Raw genomic sequence first — 27,367 nt, 5'->3', positions numbered from 1 at the left:
GCTCACAGTCTAAAAGGGGGAGGCAGAGAACAAAACCAAACGTACTAACAAAATAAAATAAATAGGATAGATAGGTACAAGTAAAATAAATAAATAAATAGAGTTTATTGGCACATAGTAAGCGCTTAATCCCAACATTATGATGATGATTATGAGGATAAATGGGATTATAGGTGGGTGGCTAGAGACGGTCCCTACCCAACAGCGGGCTCACAGTCTAAAAGGGGGAGACAGAGAATGAAACCAAACGTACTAACAAAATAAAATAAATAGGATAGATAGGTACAAGTAAAATAAATAAATAAATAGAGTTTATCGGCACATAGTAAGCGCTTAATCCCAACATTATGATGATGATTATGAGGATAAATGGGATTATAGGTGGGTGGCTAGAGACGGTCCCTACCCAACAGCAGGCTCACAGTCTAAAAGGGGGAGACAGAGAACAAAACCTATTAACAAAATAAAATAAATAGAATAGATAGGTACAAGTAAAATAAATAGAGTTTATTGGCACATAGTAAGCGCTTAATCCCAACATTATTATGATGATTATGAGAATAAATGGGATTATAGGTGGGTGGCTAGAGATGGTCCCTACCCAACAGCGGGCTCACAGTCTAAAAGGGGGAGACAGAGAACAAAACCAAACATACTAACAAAATAAAATAGAATAGATAGGTACAAGTAAAATAAATAGAGTTTATTGGCACATAGTAAGCGCTTAATCCCAACATTATGATGATGATTATGAGAATAAAAGGGATTATAGGTGGGTGACTAGAGACGGTCCCTACCCAACAGTGGGCTCACAGTCTAAAAGGGGGAGACAGAGAACAAAACCAAACGTACTAACAAAATAAAATAAATAGAATAGATAGGTACAGGTGAAATAAATAAATAAATAGAGTTTATTGGCACATAGTAAGCGCTTAATCCCAACATTATGATGATGATTATGAGGATAAATGGGATTACAGGTGGGTGGCTAGAGACGGTCCCTACACAACAGTGGGCTCACAGTCTGAAAGGGGGAGACAGAGAACAAACCCAAACGTACTAACAAAATAAAATAAATAGAATAGATAGGTACAAGTAAAATAAATAAATAGAGTTTATTGGCACATAGTAAGCGCTTAATCCCAACATTATGATGATGATTATGAGGATAAATGGGATTATAGGTGGGTGGCTAGAGACAGTCCCTACCCAACAGTGGGCTCACAGTCTAAAAGGGGGAGACAGAGAACAAAACCAAACGTACTAACAAAATAAAATAAATAGAATAGATAGGTACAAGTAAAATAAATAAATAAATAGAGTTTATTGGCACATAGTAAGCGCTTAATCCCATTATGATGATGATTATGAGGATAAATGGGATTACAGGTGGGTGGCTAGAGACGGTCCCTACACAACAGTGGGCTCACAGTCTGAAAGGGGGAGACAGAGAACAAACCCAAACGTACTAACAAAATAAAATAAAGAGAATAGATAGGTACAAGTAAAATAAATAAATAGAGTTTATTGGCACATAGTAAGCGCTTAATCCCAACATTATGATGATGATTATGAGAATAAATGGGATTATAGGTGAGTGGCTAGAGACGGTCCCTACCCAACAGTGGGCTCACAGTTTAAAAGGGGGAGACAGAGAACAAAACCAAACGCACTAACAAAATAAAATAAATAGGATAGATAGGTACAAGTAAAATAAATAAATAGAGTTTATTGTTACATAGTAAGCGCTTAATCCCAACATTATGATGATGATTATGAGGATAAATGGGACTATAGGTGGGTGGCTAGAGACGGTCCCTACCCAACAGTGGGCTCACAGTCTAAAAGGGGGAGACAGAGAACAAAACCAAACGCACTAACAAAATAAAATAAATAGGATAGATAGGTACAAGTAAAATAAATAAATAAATAGAGTTTATTGGCACATAGTAAGCGCTTAATTCCAACATTATGATGATGATTATGAGAATAAATGGGATTATAGGTGGGTGGCTAGAGACGGTCCCTACCCAACAGCGGGCTCACAGTCTAAAAGGGGGAGACAGAGAACAAAACCAAATGTACTAACAAAATAAAATAAATAGGATAGATAGGTACAAGTAAAATAAATAGAGTTTATTGGCACATAGTAAGCACTTAATCCCAACATTATGATGATGATTACGAGAATAAATGGGATTATAGGTGGGTGGCTAGAGACGGTCCCTACCCAACAGCGGGCTCACAGTCTAAAAGGGGGAGACAGAGAACAAAACCAAACGTACTAACAAAATAAAATAAATAGAATAGATAGGTACAAGTAAAATAAATAAATAAATAGAGTTTATTGGCACATAGTAAGCGCTTAATCCCATTATGATGATGATTATGAGGATAAATGGGATTACAGGTGGGTGGCTAGAGACGGTCCCTACACAACAGTGGGCTCACAGTCTGAAAGGGGGAGACAGAGAACAAACCCAAACGTACTAACAAAATAAAATAAATAGAATAGATAGGTACAAGTAAAATAAATAAATAGAGTTTATTGGCACATAGTAAGCGCTTAATCCCAACATTATGATGATGATTATGAGAATAAATGGGATTATAGGTGAGTGGCTAGAGACGGTCCCTACCCAACAGTGGGCTCACAGTCTAAAAGGGGGAGACAGAGAACAAAACCAAGCGTACTAACAAAATAAAATAAAGAGAATAGATAGGTACAAGTAAAATAAATAAATAAATAGAGTTTATTGGCACATAGTAAGCGCTTAATCCCAACATTATGATGATGATTATGAGAATAAATGGGATTATAGGTGGGTGACTAGAGACGGTCCCTACCCAACAGTCGGCTCACAGTCTAAAAGGGGGAGACAGAGAACAAAACCAAACGTACTAACAAAATAAAATAAATAGAATAGATAGGTACAAGTAAAATAAATAAATAAATAGAGTTTATTGGCACATAGTAAACGCTTAATCCCAACATTATGATGATCATTATGAGGATAAATGGGATTATAGGTGGGAGGCAGGGCCTAGTGGGGGCCTGAGGACTGGTCGTGAGGGGGCACTTCCGGCTGTGGCGTGTCCTTGCCCCTCCGGGGCTATAGGGGGCGCGCGCGGGCCGGGGCAACCCGGGCGGGCAGCCCGTAGGGGGAGGCCGCTCACCTCTAACAGTGGAGTTGGAGGTCAAACCCATGAGGCCGGCGCTCGCGCTGCGGGGGCGCGTGCCGAGCGAGGAGGTCTGCGCACGCGCGGACGGGTCGGCCGGCGCAAGGTCGAGCAGGCGCAGTGGAGGCCGGGGCACGTGGGGAACGGCGGGAGGAGGAGCTGCGCATGCGTCAACGCGCGGGCGTCTTTACCTCACCTGCCTTTCATTCATTCATTCATTCATTCATTCATTCATTCATTCGAGCGTATTTATTGAGCCATTACTGTGTGCAGAGCCATCATAATAATAATAATGGCATTTATTAAGCGCTTACTATGTATATATGTTTGTACACAATTTTTTACTCTATTTATTTAATTTATTTGTACATATCTATTCTATTTATTTTGTTAGTCTGTTTGGTTTTGTTCTCTGTCTCCGCCTTTTAGACTGTGAGCCCACTGTTGGGTAGGGACTGTCTCTATATGTTGCCAATTTGTACTTCCCAAGCGCTTAGTACAGTGCTCTGCACATAGTAAGCGCTCAATAAATACGATTGATGATGATGCAAGGCACTGTTCTAAGCGCTGGGGAGATTACAAGGTGATCGGGTAGTCCCCCGGGGGGCTCACAGTCTTCATCCCCATTTTCCAGATGAGGTAACTGAGGCCCAGAGAAGTGAAGTGACTGGCCCAAAGTCACCCAGCTGACAAGTGGCGGAGTCGGGCTTTGAACCCAGGACCTCCGACTCCCAAGCCCGGGCTCTTTCCATTGAGCCACGCTGCTTCTCTATCAATCAATCGTATTTATTGAGCGCTTACTGTGTGCGTCTTACCTCCTTCCCTTCCCCACAGCACCTGTATATATGGATATATGTTTGTACATATTTATTACTCCATTTATTTATTTTATTTGTACCTATCTATTCTATTTATTTTATTTTGTTAGTATGTTTGGTTTTGTTCTCTGTCTCCCCCTTTTAGACTGTGAGCCCACTGTTGGGTAGGGACTGTCTCTCTATGTTGCCAATTTGTACTTCCCAAGCGCTTAGTCCAGAGCACATAGTAAGCGCTCAATAAATACGATTGATGATGATGATGATGCAGAGCACTGGACTAAGTGCTGGGGAAGGACAAGTTGGCAACATAGAGAGACAGTCCCTACCCAACAGTGGGCTCACAGTCTAGAAGGGGGAGGCAGAGAACAAAACCAATCAATCAATCGTATTTATTGAGCGCTTACTGTGTGCAGGGCACCGTACTAAGCGCTTGGGAGACAGTCCCTACCCAACAGCGGGCTCACAGTCTAGAAGGGGGAGACAGAGAACATAAACCAAACATACTAACAAAATAAAATAAATAGAATAGATAGGTACAAGTAAAATAGAGTAATAAATATGTACAAACATATATACATATATACAGGTGCTGTGGGGAAGGGAAGGAGGTAAGATGGGGGGATGGAGAGGGGGACGAGGGGGAGAGGAAGGAAGGGGCTCAGTGTGGGAAGGCCTCCTGGAGGAGGTGAGCTCTCAGTAGGGCCTTGAAGGGAGGAAGAGAGCTAGTTTGGCGGATTCATTCATTCGATCGTATTTATTGAGCCATTACTGTGTGCAGAGCAGTCAATCAATCGTATTTATTGAGCGCTTACTGTGTGCAGAGCACTGGACTAAGCGCTTGGGAAGGACAAGCTGGCAACATAGAGAGACAGTCCCTACCTAACAGCGGGTTCACAGTCTAGAAGGGGGAGACAGAGAACAAAACCAAACATACTAACAAAATAAAATAAATAGAATAGATAGGTACAAGTAAAATAAATTAATAAGTAAATAGAGTAATAAATATGTACAAACATATATACATATATTCATTCATTCATTCGATCGTATTTATTGAGCCATTATTGTGTGCAGAGCACTATACTAAGCGCTTGGGAAGGACAACTTGGCAACATGTAGAGACGGTCCCTCCTTCATTCATTCAGTCAGTCACATTTATTGAGTGCTTACTGTGTGCAGAGCACTGGACTAAGCGCTTGGGAAGGACAAGTTGGCAGCATGTAGAGACGGTCCCTACTTCATTCATTCATTCAATCGTATTTATTGAGTGCTTACTGTGTGCAGAGCACTGGACTAAGTGCTTGGGAAGGACAAGTTGGCAACATGTAGAGACGGTCCCTACTTCATTCAGTCAATCGTGTTTATTGAGCGCTTACTGTGTGCAGAGCACTGGACTAAGCGCTTGGGAAGGACAAATTGGCAACATGTAGAGATGGTCCCTTCTTTCATTGATTCATTCATTCAATCGTATTTATTGAGCGCTTACTGTGTGCAGAGCACTGGACTAAGCACTTGGGAAGGACAAGTTGGCAACATGTAGAGACGGTTTCTACTTCATTCATTCATTCAATTGTATTTATTGAGCACTTACTCTGTGCAGAGCACTGGACTAAGCGCTTGGGAAGGACAAGTTGGCAACATGTAGAGACGGTCCCTACCCAACAGCGGGTTCACAGTCTAGAAGGGGGAGACAGACGACAAAACAAAACATATTAACAAAATAAAATTAATAGATACGTACAAATAAAATAAATACATAAATAGAGCAATTCATTCATTCATTCTTTCAATCGTATTTATTGAGTGCTTACTGTGTGCAGAGCACTGTACTAAGCACTTGGGAAGTACAAGTTGGGCAACACATAGAGACGGTCCCTACCCGACGGCGGGTTCACAGTCTAGACAGACAACAAAACAAAATATACTAACAAAATAAAATAAACAGAATAATAATGTACAAGTAAAATAGAGTAATATGTAGAAACATATATTCATTCATTCAATTGTATTTATTGAGCGCTTACTGTGTGCAGAGCACTGTACTAAGCGCTTGGGAAGTACAAGTTAGCAACATATAGACACGGTCCCTACCCAACAGCGGGCTCACAGCTTAGAAGGGGGAGACAGACCACAAAACAAAACATATTAACAGAATAAAATAAATAGAATAAATATGTACAAATAAAATAAATAAATAAATAGAGCAATAAATACGTACAAACATATATACAGGTGCTGTGGGGATTGAATGAATGAATATTACTCATTCAGACTGAGCCCCCTCCTTCCTCTCCCCCTTCCCACCCCCTCCCCACAGCACCTGTATATATGTATATATGTTTGTACGTAGTTATTACTCTATTTATTTTATTTGTACATATGTAATCTATTTATTTTATTTTGTTAATATGTTTTGTTGTCTGTCTCCCCCTTCTAGACTGTGAGCCCACTGTTGGGTAGGGACCGTCTCCATATGTTACCAACTTGTCCTTCCCAAGCGCTTAGTCCAGGGCTCTGCACACAGTGAGCGCTCAATAAATACGATTGAATGAATGAATGAATGAATGAATGAATGAATGAATGCTGCCCAGGTCGCCTAAGGAGGAGGGGCTTGTCGCATTTTGATCAATACCCAAGTTGATCCTGCACAGTCGCCCAATCGGATGCACCAGAAGCAGTGTGGCTCAGTGGAAAGAGCCCGGGCTTTGGAGTCAGAGGTCACGGGTTCAAATCCCGCCTCCGCCAACTGTCAGCTGGGTGACTTTGGGCAAGCCACTTCACCTCTCTGGGCCTCAGTAGCCTCATCTGGAAAAGGGGGATTAAAACTGTGAGCCCCCCCGTGGGACAACCTGATTGCCCCTGTAAACTCCCCAGTGCTTAGAACAGTGCTTTGCACATGGTAAGCGCTTAACAAATATCATCATTATTAGTAATAGTGACACTTATATTAATATTATAATATATGTGTATGACATCATGCATTATTATATTAATTATTATATTCATTCATTCATTCGTATTTATTGAGCGCTTACCGTGTGCAGAGCACTGTACTAAGCGCTTGGGAAGTACAGGTTGGCAACATAATCATATTTATTGAGCGCTTACTGTGTGCAGAGCACTGTACTAAGCGCTTGGGAAGTCCAAGTTGGCAACATATAGAGACAGTCCCTACCCAACAGTGGGCTCACAGTCTAGTAGACTGTCACAGTCTAGAAGAATATTAAGGGGCTCCCCCTCCCCACCCCCCCGGTTTACCTCTCCGCCCCCCACAGCACCTGTATATATGTATGTACATATTTATTACTCTATTTATTAATTTTTTTTACTTGTACATATTTATTCTATTTATTTTATTTGGTTAATACGTTTTGTTTTGTTGTCTGTCCCCCCCCTTCTAGACTGTGAGCCCGCTGTTGGGTAGGGACCGTCTCTCTATGTTGCCAACGTGGACTTCCCAAGCGCTTAGTACAGTGTTCTGCACACAGTAAGCGCTCAATAAAGGCGATTGAATGAATGAATGAATGATGCAGCGACTGCTGACTACTAAGAGTGCAATACATGGACACAATGCGTGCCCTACTGAGAGCTCACCTCCTCCAGGAGGCCTTCCCAGACTGAGCCCCCTCTTTTCTCGCCCTCTCCATCCCCCCCGCCTTACCTCCTTCCCTTCCGCACAGCACCTGTATATATGTATATATGTTTGTACGTATTTATTACTCCATTTATTTATTTATTTTACTTGTACATATCTATTCTATTTATTTTATTTTGTTAATATGTTTTGTTGTCCGTCTCCACCTTCTAGACTGTGAGCCCGCTCTTGGGTAGGGACTGCCTCTATGTGTTGCCAACTTGTACTTCCCAAGCGCTTAGTCCAGTGCTCTGCACACAGTAAGCACTCAATAAATACGATTGATTGATTGATTCTAGCCTGTGAGCCCGCTGTTGGGTAGGGACCGTCTCTACATGTGGTCAACTTGGACTTCCCAAGCGCTTAGTCCAGTGCTCTGCACACAGTAAGCGCTCAATAAATACGATTGACTGATTGATTGATTGACACGCTTGCAGAGCTTGCAGGAGCTTGCAGAGAAGCAGCGTGGCTCAGTGGTAAGAGCAGGGGCTTTGGAGTCAGAGGTCACGGGTTCAAATCCCGGCTCTGCCAGTTGTCAGCTGTGTGACTTTGGGCAAGTCACTTCACTGCGTGGCTCAGTGGAAAGAGCACGGGCTTTGGAGACAGAGGTCATGGGTTTGAATACGCACTCCACCACATGTCAGCTGTGTGATCTTGGGCAAGTCACTTCACTTCTCTGGGCCTCAGTGACCTCATCTGTAAAATGGGGATTAAGACTGTGAGCGTGAGACAACCTGATCACCCTGTATCCTCCCCAGCACTTAGAACAGTGCTTTGCACATAGTAAGTGCTTAACAAATGCCAATTATTATTATTATTATTATTCTCTGTGCCTCAGTTCCCTCATCTGTAAAATGGGGATGAAGACTGTGAGCCCCATGTGGGACAACCTGATCACCTTGTATCTACCCCAGCGCTTAGAACAATGCTTTGCACATAGTAAGTCACTTCTCTGTGCCTCAGTGACCTCATCTGTAAAATGGGGATGAAGACTGTGAGCCCCACGTGGGACAACCTGATTGCCTTGCATCTACCGCAGCGCTTGGAACAGTGCTTTGCACTTAGTAAGTCACTTCTCTGTGCCTCAGTGACCTCATCTGTAAAATGGGGATGAAGACTGTGAGCCCCATGTGGGACAACCTGATCACCTTGTAACCTCCCCAGCGCTTAGAACAGTGCTTGGCGCATAATAAGCGCTTAATAAACGCCATCACTATTATTATTATTATGTTGCCAATTTGTACTTCCCAAGCGCTTGGTACAGTGCTCTGCACATAGTAGGCGCTCAATAAATACGATTGATGATGATTATTATTAGAAGCAGCGTGGCTCAGTGGAAAGAGCCCGGGCTTTGGAGTCGGAGGTCCTGGGTTCGAATCCCGACTCCGCCGACTGTCAGCTGGGTGACTTTGGGCAAGTCGCTTCACTTCTCCGGGCCTCAGTTCCCTCCTCTGTAAAATGGGGATGAAGGCTGGGAGCCCCCCCGTGGGACAACCTGGTCACCGCGTAACCTCCCCAGCGCTTAGAACAGTGCTTTGTACATAGTAAGCGCTTAATAAATGCTATTATCATTATTATTATTATTTTATTATTATTATTCCAGAGGAGATAGGTTGGTCATCGCCCGGGCCCCGCCCTTCCCTCAGCTGAGGCGTCGGGCGCCGCGCGGGTCTGGGCATGCTCAGTAGCGCGTGGGGCGCGAGGCAGGGGCGCGCGCGCGCGGGGCCGGGCATGCTCAGTAGCGCGTGGGGCGCGAGGCAGGGGCGCGCGCGCGCGGGGCCGGGCATGCTCAGTAGCGCGTGGGGCGCGAGGCAGGGGCGCGCGCGCGGGGCCGGGCATGCTCAGTAGCGCGTGGGGCGCGAGGCAGGGGCGCGCGCGGGCGGACTGAGGGAGGGCGCGCGCGCCCGCCTGAAGTCTCGCGCGGCCGGCGGGGCTGCGGCGGTCGCCTCCCCTCAGCTCCCAGTCGTCAGGCGGTCGCCGAGGCGGGCGGTCGGCGTGTGGCCGCGCTCCTTGGCGGAGGAGGCGGCGGCGGCGTCATGGCCCGCCTCCCCGCGCCTCCGGCGGGGCTGCCCGGGCCCGGTCGCGGCTGAGCCGGCTGGGGCCCCGTCCCCTCCCCTCCCCGCCGCCCGTTATGGCCGCGGAGCCGCCGCCGCCACCGCCGGGCGACGCCGCCCCGTCCCCGCCGCGGGCGGAGCCCGACAGCGCCCCCAGCTGGCCGGGGGGCGGACACCGCTCCCTCAACGGCTGCGTCCCCCTCGCGCACCAAGTGGCCGGACACATGTACGGCAAGGACAAAGTCGGTAAGTCCCTCCCCTCCCCCCCCCGCCCGCCTTCACTCAGTCAGTCAATCAATGATAATAATAATAATAATCATGATCATCATCATCAATCGTATTTATTGAGCGCCTACTATGTGCAGAGCACTGGACTAAGCGCTTGGGAAGGACAGATTGGCAACATCTCGAGACAGTCCCTACCCAACAGTGGGCTGCTCACAGTCTAAAAGGGGGAGACAGAGAACAAAACCAGACTAACAAAATAAAATAAATAAATAGGGTAATAAATAATAATAAGGCCTCCTCCAGGAGGCCTTCCCAGACTGAGCCCCTTCCTTCCTCTCCCCCTCGCCCCCCTCTCCATCCCCCCCGTCTTACCTCCTTCCCTTCCCCACAGCGCCTGTATATATGGATATATGTTTGTACGTATTTATTACTCTATTTATTTATTTTACCTGTACCTATCTATTCTATTTATTTTATTTTGCTAGTATGCTTGGTTTTGTTCTCTGTCACCCCCTTTTAGACTGTGAGCCCACTGGTGGGTAGGGACCGTCTCTATATGTTGCCCATTTGTCCTTCCCAAGCGCTTAGTCCAGTGCTCTGCATAGAGTAAGCGCTCAATAAATACGATTGATGATGATGATGATGATGATTACTCTGTTTATTTATTTTACTTGTACCTATCTATTCTTTTTATTTTGTTTTGTTAGTATGTTTGGTTTTGTTCTCTGTCTCCCCCTTTTAGACTGTGAGCCCACTGTTGGGTAGGGACTGTCTCTCTATGTTGCCAACTTGTCCTTCCCAAGCGCTTAGTCCAGTGCTCTGCCCACAGTAAGCGCTCAATAAACACGATTGATGATGATGATGATGATGATGATGATTACTCTATTTATTTATTTTACTTGTACCTATCTATTCTATTTATTTTGTTAGTATGTTTGGTTTTGGCTCCCCCTTTTAGACTGTGAGCCCGCTGTTGGGTAGGGACTGTCTCTCTGTGTTGCCTATTTGTACTTCCCAAGCGCTTAGTACAGTGCTCTGCACACAGTAAGCGCTCAATAAATACGATTGATGCTGATGATTACTCTATTTTACTTGTACCTATCTATTCTATTTATTTTATTTTGTTAGTCTGTTTGGTTTTGTCTCCCCTTTTGGGTAGGGACCGTCTCTAGATCATCATCATCATCATCATCAGTCGTATTTATCAAGCGCTTACTATGTGCAGAGCACTGTACTAAGCGCTTGGGAAGTACAAATTGGCAACACGTAGAGACGGTCCCTACCCAACAGGGGGCTCACAGTCTAAAAGGGGGAGACAGACAACAAAACCAAACAGACTAACAAAATAAAATAAATAGAATAGATATCATCATCATCATCAATCGTATTTATTGAGCGCTTACTATGTGCAGAGCACTGGACTAAGCACTTGGGAAGTACAAATTGGCAACGTAGAGAGACGGTCCCTACCCAACAGTGGGCTCACAGTCTAAAAGGGGGAGACAGAGAACAAAACCAAACATACTAACAAAATAAAATAAATAGATATCATCATCATCATCAATCGTATTTATTGAGCGCTTACTATGTGCAGAGCCCTGTACTAAGCGCTTGGGAAGTACAAATTGGCAACGTAGAGAGACGGTCCCTACCCAACAGGGGGCTCACAGTCTAAAAGGGGGAGACAGAGAACAAAACCAAACAGACTAACAAAATAAATAGAATAGATATCATCATCATCAATCGTATTTATTGAGCGCCTACTATGTGCAGAGCACTGGACTAAGCACTTGGGAAGTACAAATTGGCAACGTAGAGAGACGGTCCCTACCCAACAGGGGGCTCACAGTCTAAAAGGGGGAGACAGAGAACAAAACCAAACATACTAACAAAATAAAATAAATAGAATAGATATGTACAAGTAAAATAAATAAATAAATAAATAGGGTAATAATAATAAGGCCTCCTCCAGGAGGCCTTCCCAGACTGAGCCCCTTCCTTCCTCTCCCCCTCGCCCCCCTCTCCATCCCCCCCAATTGTACCTCCTTCCCTTCCCCACAGCACCTGTATATATGTTTGTACGTATTTATTACTCTATTTATGTATTTATTTTACTTGTACCTATCTATTCTATTTATTTTATCTTGTTAGTATGTTTGGTTTTGTCTCCCCCTTCTAGACTGTGAGCCCACTGTTGGGTAGGGGCTGTCTCTAGATGTTGCCGGCTTGTCCTCCCCAAGCGCTTAGTACAGTGCTGTGCACACGGTAAGCGCTCAATAAATACGATTGATGATGATGATAGCGGTATTTGTTAAGCGCTTACTATGTGCAAAGCACTGTTCTAAGCGCTGGGGAGGATACAAGGGGATGCGGATGCCCCATGGGGGGCTCGCAGTCTTCATCCCCATTTTCCAGATGAGGGAACGGAGGCGCAGAGAAGTGAAGTGACTTGCCCTTCCCTTCCCCACAGCACCTGTATATATGTTTGTGCATATTTATTACTCTATTTATTTTACTTGTACATATTCTATTTATTTTATTGTGTTAGTATGTTTGGTTTTGTTCTCTGTCTCCCCCTTTTAGATTTGCCCTTCCGTTCCCCACAGCACCTGTATATATGTTTGTGCATATTTATTACTCTATGTATTTTACTTGTACATAGCTATTCTATTTATTTTATTGTGTTAGTATGTTTGGTTTTGTTCTCTGTCTCCCCCTTTTAGACTGTGAGCCCACTGTTGGGTAGGCATCGTCTCTAGATGTTGCCAACTTGTCCTTCCCAAGCGCTTAGTCCAGTGCTCTGCACACGGTAAGCTCTCAATAAATACGATTGATTGATTGGCCGGGCCGGGATTTGAACCCATAACCTCGGATTGAGCGCGTACTGTGTGCAGAGCACTGTACCGAGCGCTTGGGAAGGACAAGTCGGCAACACATAGAGACGGTCCCTACCCAACAATCAATCAATCGTGTTTATGGAGCGCTTACTGTGTGCAGAGCACTGTGCCGAGCGCTTGGGAAGTACACTCAATCAATCGTATTTATGGAGCGCTTACTGTGTGCAGAGCACTGTACCGAGCGCTTGGGAAGTACAATCAATCAATCGTATTGAGCGCTTACTGTGTGCAGAGCACTGTACTAAGCGCTTGGGAAGTACAAGTTGGCAACATATAGAGACAGTCCCTACCCAACAGTGGGCTTGTCGGCAACACATGGAGATGGTCCCTACCCAACAATCAACCAATCGTATTGAGCGCTGACTGTGTGCGGAGCACTGGACTAAGCGCTTGGGAAGTACAAGCTGGCAACATATAGAGACAGTCCCTACCCAACTGTGGGCTCACAGTCTAAAAGGGGGAGACAGAGAACAAATCAATCAATCAGTCGTATTTATTGAGCGCTTACTGTGTGCAGAGCACTGGACTAAGCGCTTGGGAAGTACAAGCTGGCAACATGTAGAGACAGTCCCTACCCAACAGTGGGCTCACAGTCTAGAAGAACAAAACCAAACATACTAACAAAATAAAGTAAAGAGAATAGATATGTACAAGCAAAATAAATAAATAAATAAATGGAGTAATAAATATGTACAAACATATACAGGTGCTGTGGGGAAGGGAAGGAGGTAAGGCGCGGGGATAGAGAGGGGGACGAGGGGGAGAGGAAGGAAGGGGCTCAGTCTGGGAAGGCCTCCTGGAGGAGGTGAGCTCTCAGTAGGGCCTTGAAGGGGGGAAGAGAGCTAGCTTGGTGGGTGGGCAGAGGGAGGGCATTCCGCCCACGTTCATTCAGTCATTCATTCATTCAGTCACTCAATCAATCAATCACTCGTATTTATTGAGCGCTTACTGTGTACAGAGCACTGTACCGAGCGCTTGGGAAGTACAAGTCGGCAACACATAGAGACGGTCCCTACCCAACAATCAATCAGTCAATCAATCGTATTAACTGAACGCTTACTGTGTGCAGAGCACTGGACCGAGCGCTTTGGAAGTACAAGTTGGCAACGCATAGAGACGGTCCCTACCCAACAATTAATCAATCAATCAATTGTATTTTTTGAGCGCTTACTGTGTGCAGAGCACTGGACTAAGCGCTTGGGAAGTACAAGTTGGCAACATATAGAGACAGTCCCTACCCAGCAGTGGGCTGCTCACAATCTAGAAGGGGGAGACAGAGAACAAAACCAAACATATTAACAAAATAAAATAAATAGAATAGATATGTACAAGTAAAATAAATAAACAGACTAATAAATATGTACAAACATATATACGTATATACATGTGCTGTGGGGAAGGGAAGGAGGCAAGACGGGGGGGGGGATGGAGAGGGGATCAATCAATCATACTTATTGAGCACTTACTGTGTGCCAAGCACCGGACTGAGCGCTTGGGAAGTCCAAGTTGGCCACATTGAGAGACGGCCCCTACCCAACAGCAGGCTCACAGGCTAGAATCAATCAATCAGTCAGTCGTCTTTATTGAGCGCTTACTGTGTGCAGAGCACTGGACTAAGCGCTTGGGAAGTCCAAGTTGGCAACATCTAGAGACGGTCCCTACCCAACAGCGGGCTCACAGGCTAGAAGGGGGAGACAGAGATCAAAACACATTAACAAAATAAAATAAATAGAATAAATATGTACAAGTAAAATACATAAATAGAGTAATAATGATTAATCGTATTTATTGAGCGCTTACTGTGTGCAGAGCACTGGACTAAGCACTTGGGAAGTCCAAGTCGGGAACATCTAGAGATGGTCCCTACCCAACAGCGGGCTCACAGGCTAGAAGGGGGAGACAGACAACAAAGCACATTAACAAAATAAAATAAATAGAACAGATATGTACAAGTAAAATAAATAAATAAATAGTAATAATAATTAATCGTATTTATTGAGCGCTTACTGTGTGCAGAGCACTGGACTGAGCGCTTGGGAAGTCCAAGTCGGCCACATCAATCAATCAATCAATCGTATTTATTGAGCGCTTACTGTGTGCAGAGCAGTGTACTAAGTACTTGGGAAGTACAAGTTGGCAACACATAGAGACGATCCCTACCCAACAGTGGGCTCACAGGCTACAAGGGGGAGACAGAGAACAAAACACATTAACAAAGTAAAATAAATAGAATAGATATGTACAAGTAAAATAAATAAATAAATAGAGTAATAATAATTAATCGTATTTATTGAGCGCTTACTGTGTGCAGAGCACTGGACTGAGCCCTTGGGAAGGGCAAGTTGGCAACAGCGAGAGATGGTCCCTAATAATAATAGCATTATTAAGCGCTTACTATGTGCAAGGCGCTGTTCTAAGCGCTGGGGGTATACAAGATGATCAGGTTGTCCCACAGGGGACTCACCATCTTCACCCGCATTTTCCAGATCAATCAACCAATCGATCGTATTTATTGAGCGCTTACTGTGTGCAGAGCACTGGACTAAGCGCTTGATGAGTTCACTGAGGCCCAGAGAAGTGAAGTGACTTGCCCAAAGTCACCCAGCTGACAAGTCAACAGTGGGCCCACAGTCTAGAAGGGGGAGACCGACAACAAAAACAAAACATATCTTCTAGACTGTGCGCCCGCTGTTGGGTAGGGACCGTCTCTCTATGTTGCCAACCGGTCCTTCCCAAGCGCTTAGTGCAGTGCTCTGCACACAGTAAGCGCTCATTTAATACTATTGAATGAATGAATGAACAAAATAAGATAAATAGAATAAATGTGTACAAATAAATAGAGTAATAAATACGGACAAATATATATACAGGTGCTGTGGGGAGAGGAAGGAGGTAAGGTGGGGGGGAGGGGGAGAGGAAGGAGGGGGGCGTCGTCCTTCCCCCTACTGACCCCCCTTCCCCCCGCAGAACTCGGGTTAGGGGTTGGTTACCCAACCTATTTTCTGGGTAAAAAAGGAAGGGAAGTACACTCTTCTTCTTCCTTTTTTTTTTTTTTTTCCTTTTGCTCTCCGACATCGACTTACTGTCTCCTGGCTTTCTTCTAGATAACGAGGCTTAAAGTGATATTAGAACCGCCGCTTGCCAGAGTCAGAATAAGTGGAGTGGCATTGCCCGTGAGCTAGCTATTTAAGCGTGTTGTGCTGGAGGGTGCAAAAAACGGCTCGTTTTTATTCCATCCCGTTGCAAAGCACCGCCGCATTTCATTTACTCCACTTATTGCCCTTGCGTGGTTAGGACTTAAAAAAAAAACCACGCACTGTTAAATTGGAATAAGATGAGGGGTGGTGCGGTTGCATCTTTTTGGCAGCTAAGTTGCTTATATTAAAAAGGAACTTCTGTAGAGTAGGAACTTGGGCCACAACTTTAGAGTACTGACGTTATGGGCTCATCTTAACCGCCTTTGCATTTTGGCGTTGGTCATAAATTGCCTTGCGTCTATGCTCTTGGCTGGGGCAAGGAAGAATGAATGCAGTTTTCAAGGAACTTTTGGAGCATCTGTCTCTATATGCACAGACGTAACGAACACTTGGAGATGATGACTGCTTGGCTTCTAACCACAGTTGCATTAGCACTAGCATATGCTACCACAAGACATAATTGCCGCCGTGGTTCTATAACAAGAAACTTGTATCAGTGTTCATAAATGTAAACTTCATTACAAATCTTTTCTCTTTGATTTTCAACATTCTCTTAATAAAATACTGTCACTTTGTGTGATTTATACCTTCACCGATGACTTAAAAATCCGCAGAACTGATGGCCTCCATAATGTGTAGATTTCCCATTGTGTTGTCCTTAGATCTTTGTGTGTTTTGTAGTTTTGAAATTTGTCACTAAAGGTCTCCTTATTGAATCTACTGTAATGAACTTCTCCCCTTGGATTCTAATATAGTATTTTGTAGATTCCTTATATCTTTTCATTGTCACATAGTATTTCTGAAATCTATCGCCTTTGTGCCTAAAGCTTGTATTTATAATGATAATAATGATGGCAACTATTAAGCGCTTACTTTGTGCAAAGCACTGTTCTAAGCGCTGGGGAGGTTACAAGGTGATCAGGTTGTCCCATGGGGGGCTCACAGTCTTAATCCCCATTTTCCAGATGAGGTAACTGAGGCACAGAGAAGTTAAGTCACACAGCTGACAATTGGCGGAGCTGGGGTTTGAACCCATCATCATCATCAATCGTATTTATTGAGCGCTTACTATGTGCAGAGCACTGTACTAAGCGCTTGGAAAGTACAAATTGGCAACATATAGAGACAGTCCCTACATGACCTCTGACTCCAAAGCCCAGCCTCTTTCCACTGAGCCACGCTGACTTTAGTTACATGAAGGTACAGATAGATATTAGAGTCTGAGGTGACTTGAATTTTGAGCTGATGAAGGAAACTGGGTCTACAACAAATTCTCATACATTAGATACTGAGTTGTTCAAATAACTGAAAAAAAATCAGCTATAACAGTACTGCATATTCTTTGCTTAGGTTCTCTGCCCTGTAGCCTTCTATTCTCAGCAGGGGTAAACTGAAACTAATCCTACATTCTTGAGTTTGGCAGTACAGAAGAGGGAGGAAAAGTGTGGATTCTACTTATAATGAATTAGTAGTGCTTTATCAGCATCTACCGTATGCAGGGCACTGTACTAAGTGCTAGGGAGAGTAGAGTACTTGACATGATCCTTGCACTTAGGGATCTTTCAGTCTAGTGTCCAAACATGGAATCCTGGTCCCACCCCCATGTTGTGATTTCCTGTGATAAGAAATGAAATGCTTGTATCCTGAGTAACTGAATTTTCAGGTGTGACAGGTTTGGTTCTGATCTGTCTGAACCTTTTGGAGTTTGAGATTAAGGTTCCATTCACTGCACTTAATGGGAAGAATCAGCCTTTCTGATTTTGTTAGACATTAAATTTTCTCTTAAGCGTAGAACTTGGTCCTTGTGGTCTTTAGGAGTGAGTTTGGTCTTTGATAATTTGATGCTTCAAGCTCTAAAAGTAAGGGGTGAAGTCCGGTTGGGAGCCTGAATGTAAATGATTAGTTTGGTATTAAATGGGTCAAGAAACTTATTTTCAGTCACTCAATCTTGAAATGTTAATATAGTTTGAAGGCAATTTTTATTGAATTCATTCCCTAGAATAATTTTTCCCTTTCATTCATTCATTCATTCAATTGTATTTGAGCGCTTACTGTGTGCCGAGCACTATACTAAGCGCTTGAGGAGTACAAGTCGGCAACATATAGAGATGGTCCCTACCCAACAACGGGCTCACAGTCTAGAAGGGGGAGACTGGCAACAAAACAAAACATCTAGACAGGTGTCAAAATCGTCAGAACAAATAGAATTAAAGCTGTATGCACATCACTAACAAAATAAATAGAGTGGTAAATATGTACAAGTAAAATAGAGTAATCTGTACAAATGTATACAAGTGCTGTGGGGAGGGGAAAGAGGCAGGACGGAGGGGCGATGGGGAGGAGGAGAGGAAAAAGGGGACTCAGTCTGGGAAGGCCTCCTGGAGGAGGTGAGCTCCCTGTAGGGCTTTGAAGGGAGGAAGAGAGCTAGTTTGGCGGATGTGGGGAGGGAGGGAGTTCCAGACCAGGGGGAGGACGTGGGCCGGGGGTTGACGGCGGGACAGGCGAGAACGAGGCCCAGTGAGGAGGTTAGCGGCCGCAGAGGAGCGGAGGGTGCAGGTTGGGCTGGAGAAGGAGAGAAGGGAGATGAGGTAGGAGGGGGCGAGGTGATGGACAGCCTTGAAGCTGCGAGTGAGGAGTTTTTGCTTGATTTTCCTTGACATTATTGTCGTTCTCTCAGACGCTTGTGTTAATTGACCGGTATTTATTTTAGGTGTTCATTGTTGTAACAGTTGAATGTTCAGGCAGGAGTTAGTTTGTAAATTGGCTCGGAGACAGAGAGACCATTTAAAAATAGAAGAAAACAATATTTTGCTCCCTCTGGGAATAAACTAAACTAGTTCTGTGGGTGTGTATCATGGGGAGTGGCATTATTTACCTATGTAATAGCACGGACTTCATAGCTCTGGTTCATAGGTGACTTGAAGTAAATGGTTCTGTTCATGGGCCCACTGTGAGATTTTTGACCTGGGAATTTTAAAAAAATGCACCCAGAGTAGAAAGTGCATTATTTTAACTTGAAAACATTCAATTCTTCTACAAGCCGGGGATGTATTCCTGAATAATCTCACATTTATGAAATTCCACATTCGAGTACTTACTCCTGTACGGATGTGTGCCTAATTGTCTTCCAACACTACTTTGCGCAGTATCCAGAGGGATGGGCCTTGTGGGATTTCTACATTGTCTAATTCCTCAACAGCCTTTTATGTAAAGTTTTTGGCATAGAAGAACTGACTTGGTTTCTCCAGAATTAGACTTTAAAGCCAGTAGGGCTGCTACGCAGGTTAGCCAGGCTAGATTGTGAACTCCTTGAGTAGTAGCAAGAGTAGGGCAGGGATTGTGTCCACTTACTCTGTGCATTCACTCAAGTGCTCAGTACAGTGCTCCACACAGAGTAAGCCCTCAATCAATAGCATTGATCATTTCTGGAATGAAGCCAGGTGCTGTGGGCCCTATATCTTAGATGGCCTTGTCCTTCCTGGCACCCAGGACTCTGGGGAAGCTGCACCCTATGGGGTGGCAGGAACATTGTGAGCAGGAACATGCATCCCTGATCCTCATCTGAAAGCTGCCTCCCCAACAGATCTCACTAAGCAGTGGCATTACTCTGGGAGCCCTTCTCTGGGTTAGGACCCAGTCCTTTAGCAATTGTGGGGCCGTCCTCAGTCCAGATTGGGAGGCAGTAACTACTTGCCAAGAAATTTAAGGACTTTCATCAGCTCTTCCCTTCAGAGAAGCTCACAGCTGCTTTAATCTTAATGACTTAGCATACAGGCAGCCCTTACACTTGAAACAATTGGTGCCTGAAAATCCCATCTTTGATGCCTTGTAACTTAAGGAACCGATTTTCCCGTAGGAACAATGTTCTAAATAGGGGATTCGTTCCAGACACGAGCCCAAAGTCCCCACTTTACCAAAACTACCAAGAATTGTGCTCATCGTCAGTGTTGGAAGAGTGATGTAGTATTTATGTACTACAAGGCAGGGAACATGTTTACTAACTCTGTTATGTTATACCCTCCCAAGCACTTAGAGCAGTGCTCTGCCCACATAGTATCTCAGTAAATACGTCTGATTGACGGTGCCAAGCACTATGGTAAGTGCTGTGGTAAATCCACAATAATTAGGTGGTTGCAGTCCTTGACTACTTTGGTCGGTAGAGAAAGTGTCTTGTCTTGTTTTTGCATTGGAGGAAAGTGACATGCTGAAGGAAAAGCTGTGATTACAGCATGGGTCTTTTAATTCCAAATACTCATGTTCTTTCCAGGGTGACTATTGCCTCCCTAGATAAGTCACCCTAACAGAAAAATCTCATGAAAAGTTTTAAGTACAGCACACAGTTATATGCTATATAATGTTCATTACCCCCACCGACAAATAACCTTAAAAAGCATAGGCAAACTTTAAGTAGTCATGTAGTTTACATTGAAGTGACCAGCAACTGTTTTAATTTTCTGTTGCTGCTGAAAACTGCCAAGCTTCTCTGGTACTTGCATATCCCTTGAGAAGTAGTGTGGCCCAGTGGAAAGAGCACAGGAATAAGAGTTTGGGGATCTAGGTTCTTATCCTGGCTCTGCCATTCTGATGCTGTGTGACCTTGGACAGGTTACTACTTGTTTCCTCATCTGTCAAATGGAGATAAGATACCTGCCCTCCCTCTTAAACTGTGACTTGTTCATGGATTAGGGATTGTATTTGATCTGCTTATCTCATATCTGCCTCATCGCTAAACACAGTGCTTGGTGTGTGCTTAACAAAATTCCACCATTTTATTATTAGTTTTATCCCATAAGGCAAGTAAGGGTTGAACACCTGTTGAGCGAAACCGAGTTTTGTGAAATCTCTTCAGACCTAGCCCAGTGGTAATAGAAGGAGAAATGGGGAAAACCCAAGAAAAGCCCAGGAGCCAGATTTGGAAGGTCATGAGGAGAGAAACTCAAAACAGAAACTCCTTACCCTCGACTTTAAAACACTATCAACTTGCTCCCTCCTACCTTGTTGATGTCCAACCCTCACACTTACCTCCTCTAACCTTAACCTTCCCACTGTACCTCGATCTCATCTATTTCACCATTGTCTTCTTACTCGTCCTCCCTTTGGCCTAGAACTCCCTTCTCCTTCATATCTGATAGACCATCGCTCCCTCCACCTTCAAAGCCTTACTAAAATCACACCTCCAAAACACCTTCCCAGATTAAGCCATCCCTTCCCTGACTCCCTTTCCCTTCTGCCTCGCCTTTGGATCTGTAACCTATAAACACTTGACATTTGCCTCACCCTCAGCCTGACAGCACTTATGTATATTTCCGTAATTTATATTAATGGCCATCTCCCCCTCTTGACTGTGAGTTCCTTGTGGCCAGGGATCATGTCTACCAACTCTGTTGTATTGTGCTCTCCCAAGTCTTTAGTACAGTGTTCTGCACATAGTAAGCGCTCAATAAATACCATTGATTGAGAGAAAGGAGGGTCTAAAAGCATTTGGAGCTTGCTTTAGGCATGATATAGTGGTCTCACTACTCAGTTCTGGGTTGGGATTGTGGTTCCCACTGATGGGAGGTCGGGGGCAGTTGAGTGGAGACTCTGGGCTGGACTGAAGTAGTTTGCAAGACTGGACTAGGTCCAGAAGAGAGCTTGAGATGCTACTACTGTGCCAGCTTTTGCTTGCGGGCCCCTGCCTTTCAGCAGTTCCTGAATGATCTAGAGGAACCGATGGGCAGCAACACTCCCTCCGCCTCCCCCCTCCCCACACTGTGCTGTAGCTATCTCCTTCATGGTTTCAGAGCCCAAGGGCTGGGACTGGACAAAGGGGAGGCTGAAGGCCTTCTAGACACACTCCTTCCAGACATCAGATGATTTCCTCGCTCTGGCCCTACACCTATTCCAAACCCTGGGGAGGGAGGCTTGGTAACTGACTGAACTTTGCCCCTCTGCTGACCACAGTAATGAAATCACTACAGCTCCCTCCCCTCCTTCCTGCTCAGCAGTAAGCTACAAAGCTGGGGAGGGAGATCTAGTCACGTGGCCTAGGCTCTTACCTGAATCCTCAGAATAATAATAATAATTGTGGTATTTCAGCACTTACCCACATTCTTCCAACCCAAATTGCTCAGTCCTCCTATTTGATAGCCCTTCAATATAGGCATCATGTTCTTCATTGTACCTTCCTATAGGGAAGAGTTCAACAGAAATCAATATAGGCATCATGTTCTTCATTGTACCTTCCTATAGGGAAGAGTTCAACAGAAAGGAGCAGTTTGGTCAATACTGATCAATCATATTTGTATGCTTACTGCAGGGAGACCACTGTACTAAGCACTTGGGAAAGTACAATATAACTGGCTTGGTTAGACATGTTATCCCTGGCCACAATGAGTTTACCATTGATAATTCTTTAATTTTTTTTATTCTATTTAAGAGTTTACTATGCGTCAAGCACTGCTCTAAGCACTGGGGTAGATATAAGTTAATCAGACAGGATACATTTCCTGTCCCACATGGGGCTCACAGTCCAAGTAGGAAGTATTGAATCCCCATTTTGCAGTTGAGTGAAAGGGCACAGAGAATTTAAGTGACCTACCCAGGGTCACACAGCAAGCAAATGGTGAAGCCAGAATTAAAACGCAGGTCTTCTGCCTCCCAGTCCCTTGCTTTATCCACTAAGCCGCACTGCTTCCCTTTTTAACTTACTAAATATGCTAACTCTGCAGTTTGTTTAGGTGAGCATTGCTTTTGCCAAAAAGCATTGTTGTCAAAAAAAAGACTAATAATCATGTTCAGCCTCTGCTTTTCACATAAACTGTCAATAATTAAAATGTTCATCTTTTTCTTTATATAAATGCTTATTTTAAAATACAGCTTATTAACTTAGATGTGGCTGTCAAATTCATTTTTTTAGTAAGCCAAATGCAAGGAGTAGATACTTTTTGCATTAATTATGGTACTTGTTAAATGTTTAGTATGTACCAAGCACTGTTCTCAGTACTGGGTGTGATAAAAGTTAATCAGATTGGACACAGTCCTATCTCGTATGGGGCTCACAGTCTGAGGGAGGAGGATTTAATCCCCATTTTACAGATGAGGTAACTGAAGCACTGAGAATTTAAGCGACTTTTACAAGGTCAAACAGCAGGCATGAGGCAGAGTCAGGATTTGAATCCAGGTCCAGACTCCCAAGCCTGTGCTCTTTCCACTAGTCCACGATGCATTAAAATCTGTTGTTTGTAGGCATTAGTCTAATTCCTTTTTTTCTTTACTACCATTGTTTTTTGAACATTTCTGTATCGAAAATTTGTGTTCGAGTATACTGTTTTGTCAGAATGTGTGTTTCACAGCTTGTTTTGGTTAGAAAAGTGACAGAAGAATTAGGGAGAAGCACTTACGACTATCCAATCCTGCCTGGATACTATGTGCTTTAGGAAGAAATTTGTATTGGACACAGTAACTGCTACATATGGTACTCTGTAAGAACACAACTCTTACAATATAGGAGAACTGAGTATATCTCAAGTTTAGATGTGTATTTACTGAATTCTTCATTGACGTAATTGAGTCATGACACTTCTAGCTCTAATCTCTTTAATGATAATATGTGTAATATTTTTTTCCCAATAGGATACAGTTATTTTGAGTTTGGTGGGAAACTGGGGCTTGGACTTACATTCCAACCCAGCTGTGTAGGCATTAGGCTAGGTTTTCAAAAACAATAGAAAATTAAAAAATTTGTGTATATTGCTGATGTGTTTTTTCAGACTCCCTTTTCAAAGTATTGTTAGAAGCAGTAAGTGATGCATTGGCACTCAGTTGTTTTTGTCCAGGCCTTTGAAAGAGTGACTAGTGATATTCATTCTTATCATGCTTTTTTAGCGTGCTTTGTTGAAGGAGAAAGGAAAATAGATTACCAGTACTCTTTGTTCCATTTCTATCTTGCCTCATAAAGTCTGTGCTATGACGGGTGAATTTCTGAAAGGTTTCTTTGCCTCACCTGCCATTTCGAAGTTGAGTGGCATCACTTTTAAAGTGTAGCTTGACTTTCATGAGGAATGCACTCTCCTTTAACTCAGGCATACTTTACATATACTCTTACCCCTCATTTGGTTTCACCAATTGTCCACTGTAACTGTTGTGAGTTATTTCCTGCTCTGCTGACCACATGCCTTAGAGGGGCTGGGGGGAGCTGTCAGTTCTTGTACCTTTGGGAAGGAAGTGGGGAGAGGTGAGAATAGTTGGGTGAATAATAATGAGCCCTGGGCGGATGTATTAGGGTGAGGAAATGTGAAGCCAAGGGACTAGGAAGTGTAATGGTAACTTAGCGGGGTAGGAATAGAATGGCAGTGACAAGCCAGGCACTTTTTGAGGGCAGCTTCCTAGACTAATATTGCTGCTTCTAGACTGTGAGCCCGCTGTTGGGTAGGGACCGTCTCTATATGTTGCCAACTTGTACTTCCCAAGTGCTTAGTACAGTGCTCTGCACACAGTAAGCACTCAATAAATACCATTGAATGAATGAATGAATGCTGCCGGGACTTTGACGTTAGTTCACCTCGATAGTTTGCTGCTACCATCCCATGACTCCTAGGTTTAGTCCCTTTCAAAGGCACAGGAAGCATTTGAGGTTCTGCTAACAGGTTTTGCATCTTTCCTCGTATTGTTTCCTGTATTTAATGAAATCATAATTTTTGTAAAACATCAGTGTTTGTTCAGGGACTTGAGGAATTAAAATTATCAGCAAATTGGAGAAAAATAGCAAACGCACTGGCTTCTCTGATCCCATCCGGTCACACCTTATCCAAGCATTGTCCTCTCTTCTCTCCCTGACCATGATCTTCAACTGTTCATTCATTAATGGTTTCTTCCTTACTGCTTTTAAACATGCTCATGTCTCCCTTACCCTAAAAAAACCCTCCCTTGAGCCCCAGCTCCCTCTAGTTATTCCTCCATCTCTCTCCTACCATTCCTCTCCAAACTCCTTGAGCAAATCGTTTACACCCTCTGTCTCCAGTTCCTCTCCTCCAGTTCTCTCCTTGACCTCCTCCCGTCTGGCTTCTGCCCCCTTCACTTCACAGAAACCACCTTCTCAAAGGTCAACAGTGATTTCCTTCTTGCCAAATCCTGTGACTCCTGATCCTCCTCCACCTCTTAGCTGCTGTCCCTTTGACATTCCTGCAGGACAGGGACTGGGTATTACCTGGTTATTTCTTATCCTCACTAACACTTAGTATAGTGCTTGGCACAGAGCAAGTGCTTAATTATATATATATAATGTCATTATTATTAATGTCAAGAAGTGAATCTGTAAACTGCCATGCTTAAAGCAACGGCAACGGGAAAAGACTTGGTGTTTTAGGAAATAGTGCTTTCTTTCAAGGGGATGAACTCCTAGTAGAAGTTGACTTGAGCAGCTTTCAGGCTGGAATTATTATAAAACACTCCTTGAGTGGCTTTTCTCATGGCCTAGTGGAAAGAGAAAAGGCTTTGGGGACAGGACACTTGAGCTCTAATCTCAGTTATGCCAGTGGCCTGCTGTGTGACTTGGGCAAGCCTCACTTAGCTTCTCTGGGCTTGTAAAGTAGAGAGAAAGATTCCTGCTCGTTTTACCTCTTAGAGGATGAGCTCTGTGTGGAACAGTGCATAACTGTTGTTGAGTAAATTCCATTAACAGTATTACACTGCTGATCTGGTGGGTGCCACTGTCTTAGTCCCTCACTAATGTAGTTTTTCCGTAAGTTCTACGTTCTTGAGAAGTTGCTTTCCAAGGGAATGAAAATCAGGTATATGGTTGAACATGGGCAATTTTTAGAAAGAACCAGTTGGGCTTAGAAAGAGTCAGGTTCTAAATTGTCAACCTGTGCAAACCTGTGGCTGTTATATCCGCTTAGGAGTGTAACTGGTTCAATGTGTCTTTTTTTTTTTTTGTAATATTGACACCTTTACCAACCCTTGCTCTGTGTTAATCTTTTTTATTTTGGAAAAAGATGCGTCAGTAAAAGGCCTGCGTTATCCATGACTGTGTTAGATGAGTCTACTGCTGTTCTGGTGTCTCAATTTATTTTTATTTGCTGAAGCTTTACTAGCAATAGCAGTGAGGGGGCAGAGGGAATTGACATGAATGGTAAGTGCTTAACAGAGAGGGCTGTTATCATTAACCAAAAGAAGTACCGATCTCACTCTGAACTCTTTGTGGGCAAGGTACTTGTCTACCAACTCTCTTATAGCGTACTTTCCCAAGTGTATAGTGCAGTGCTCAGCACATAGTCGGTGCTGAATAAACACAATTGATTAATAGATTGCAAGCAACCCTTTCCTCCTGAACACAGTTCTGACTTAAATTTTAATAGCTGTGATGATCGGAGAGCAGGAAGCTGGAGGAGTGTTAGCAGTGCCACTTCCAATCAGTACAACAGAGTTGATAGACACATTCCCTGTCCATAAGAAGGTTACAGTCTAGAGGGGGAGACAGACATTAGTATAAATAAATTGTAGATGTGTACATAGGTGCTGTGGGGCTGAGGGAGGGATGAATAAAGGATGAAAATACAAGTGCAAGGACACTTTTCCTCTCATCCTGGTTGGGGCTCATCTGAAATTCTTATTTCCTCTAGAACTTAGTAAACCCTTGGTTTTGGTGATGTGCAAACCATAGATAGCATCTTATTTTAATTAATTTCATTTGATAGTATTGCTATTTGGGGAAGGATTAAGTTGTTTGAACAATGTCATTTCTGGGTCTTAAGGCTATGCGGTTTTTGTTTGAGTTTCTCATACAATTGTCCTTTTCATAGGTGTCAACTTGATATGGAGAGTGGCCATGTCAAGCATACAAGATTCCTTTAGTTCTAGAGAAATCGAGCTTCCTCCTTCCTTCTTTATCTTAAGCTTCTGCCAAAACAGGTGCTAACTCAACCTTAGTGCAGCCTAATGAATCATGCTTCACTCGGGCCCACCTTCAGAACCTTGAATCTTGGTCCAGGCTGCCGAGAAGAGCACTTTGGGAACGTATTGGGAGCTTGCCTTGGTTCGCTGAGGAACTCAAGCCTGGTTCATGTTGGAAGAGAGAGTATCTCTAGGTAATCAATCATATTTATTGAACGCTTGCTTTGTGCAAAGCACTGTACTAAATGCTTGAGAGAGTACAATACAACAATTAATGGATGCATTCCCTGCCCACAATCAGCTTACGGTCTAGAGGGTAAGACAAACAATGTGACTAAATCAGTAAATTACAGTTAGGTATTATGGGGGAAGGTTGGAATTGGGCTAATTTAGGACTCGGTGGATGATGAGGCGGTGAGAGTAGGAGGCCACAGATAAAGTAAGTGACTTGAGGGTGTCTCTCTCCTTCTGCTTCCCAACTCTAGTG

The 27,367-nt window shown here is 43.8% G+C and overlaps 2 protein-coding genes across 2 annotated transcripts in view; one reads left to right on the top strand and one right to left on the bottom strand.

Annotated features, from left to right (window-relative positions):
* Positions 1 to 9,365, bottom strand: part of CISD1 (CDGSH iron sulfur domain 1) — a 41,509-nt gene extending 32,144 nt beyond the window's left edge. The window contains exons 1-2 of the mRNA XM_038743376.1: positions 9,263 to 9,365; positions 3,178 to 3,339 (exon numbers count right to left, since the gene is read on the bottom strand). Of these exons, the coding sequence (XP_038599304.1) occupies positions 3,178 to 3,339; positions 9,263 to 9,365 (265 nt within the window). The remainder of the gene's footprint in view (positions 1 to 3,177; positions 3,340 to 9,262) is intronic.
* Positions 9,366 to 9,763: 398 nt separating this feature from the next.
* IPMK (inositol polyphosphate multikinase) overlaps positions 9,764 to 27,367 on the top strand; it is a 56,880-nt gene continuing 39,276 nt past the window's right edge. The window contains exon 1 of the mRNA XM_038743375.1: positions 9,764 to 9,932. Within this exon, the coding sequence (XP_038599303.1) occupies positions 9,764 to 9,932 (169 nt within the window). The remainder of the gene's footprint in view (positions 9,933 to 27,367) is intronic.

This window comes from Tachyglossus aculeatus, chromosome 3, assembly GCF_015852505.1.
Source record: "Tachyglossus aculeatus isolate mTacAcu1 chromosome 3, mTacAcu1.pri, whole genome shotgun sequence".
Classification (NCBI taxonomy): domain Eukaryota; kingdom Metazoa; phylum Chordata; class Mammalia; order Monotremata; family Tachyglossidae; genus Tachyglossus; species Tachyglossus aculeatus.
The sequence above is the reverse complement of the archived record's forward strand: the minus strand, read 5'-3'. Positions and strand labels throughout refer to the sequence as shown.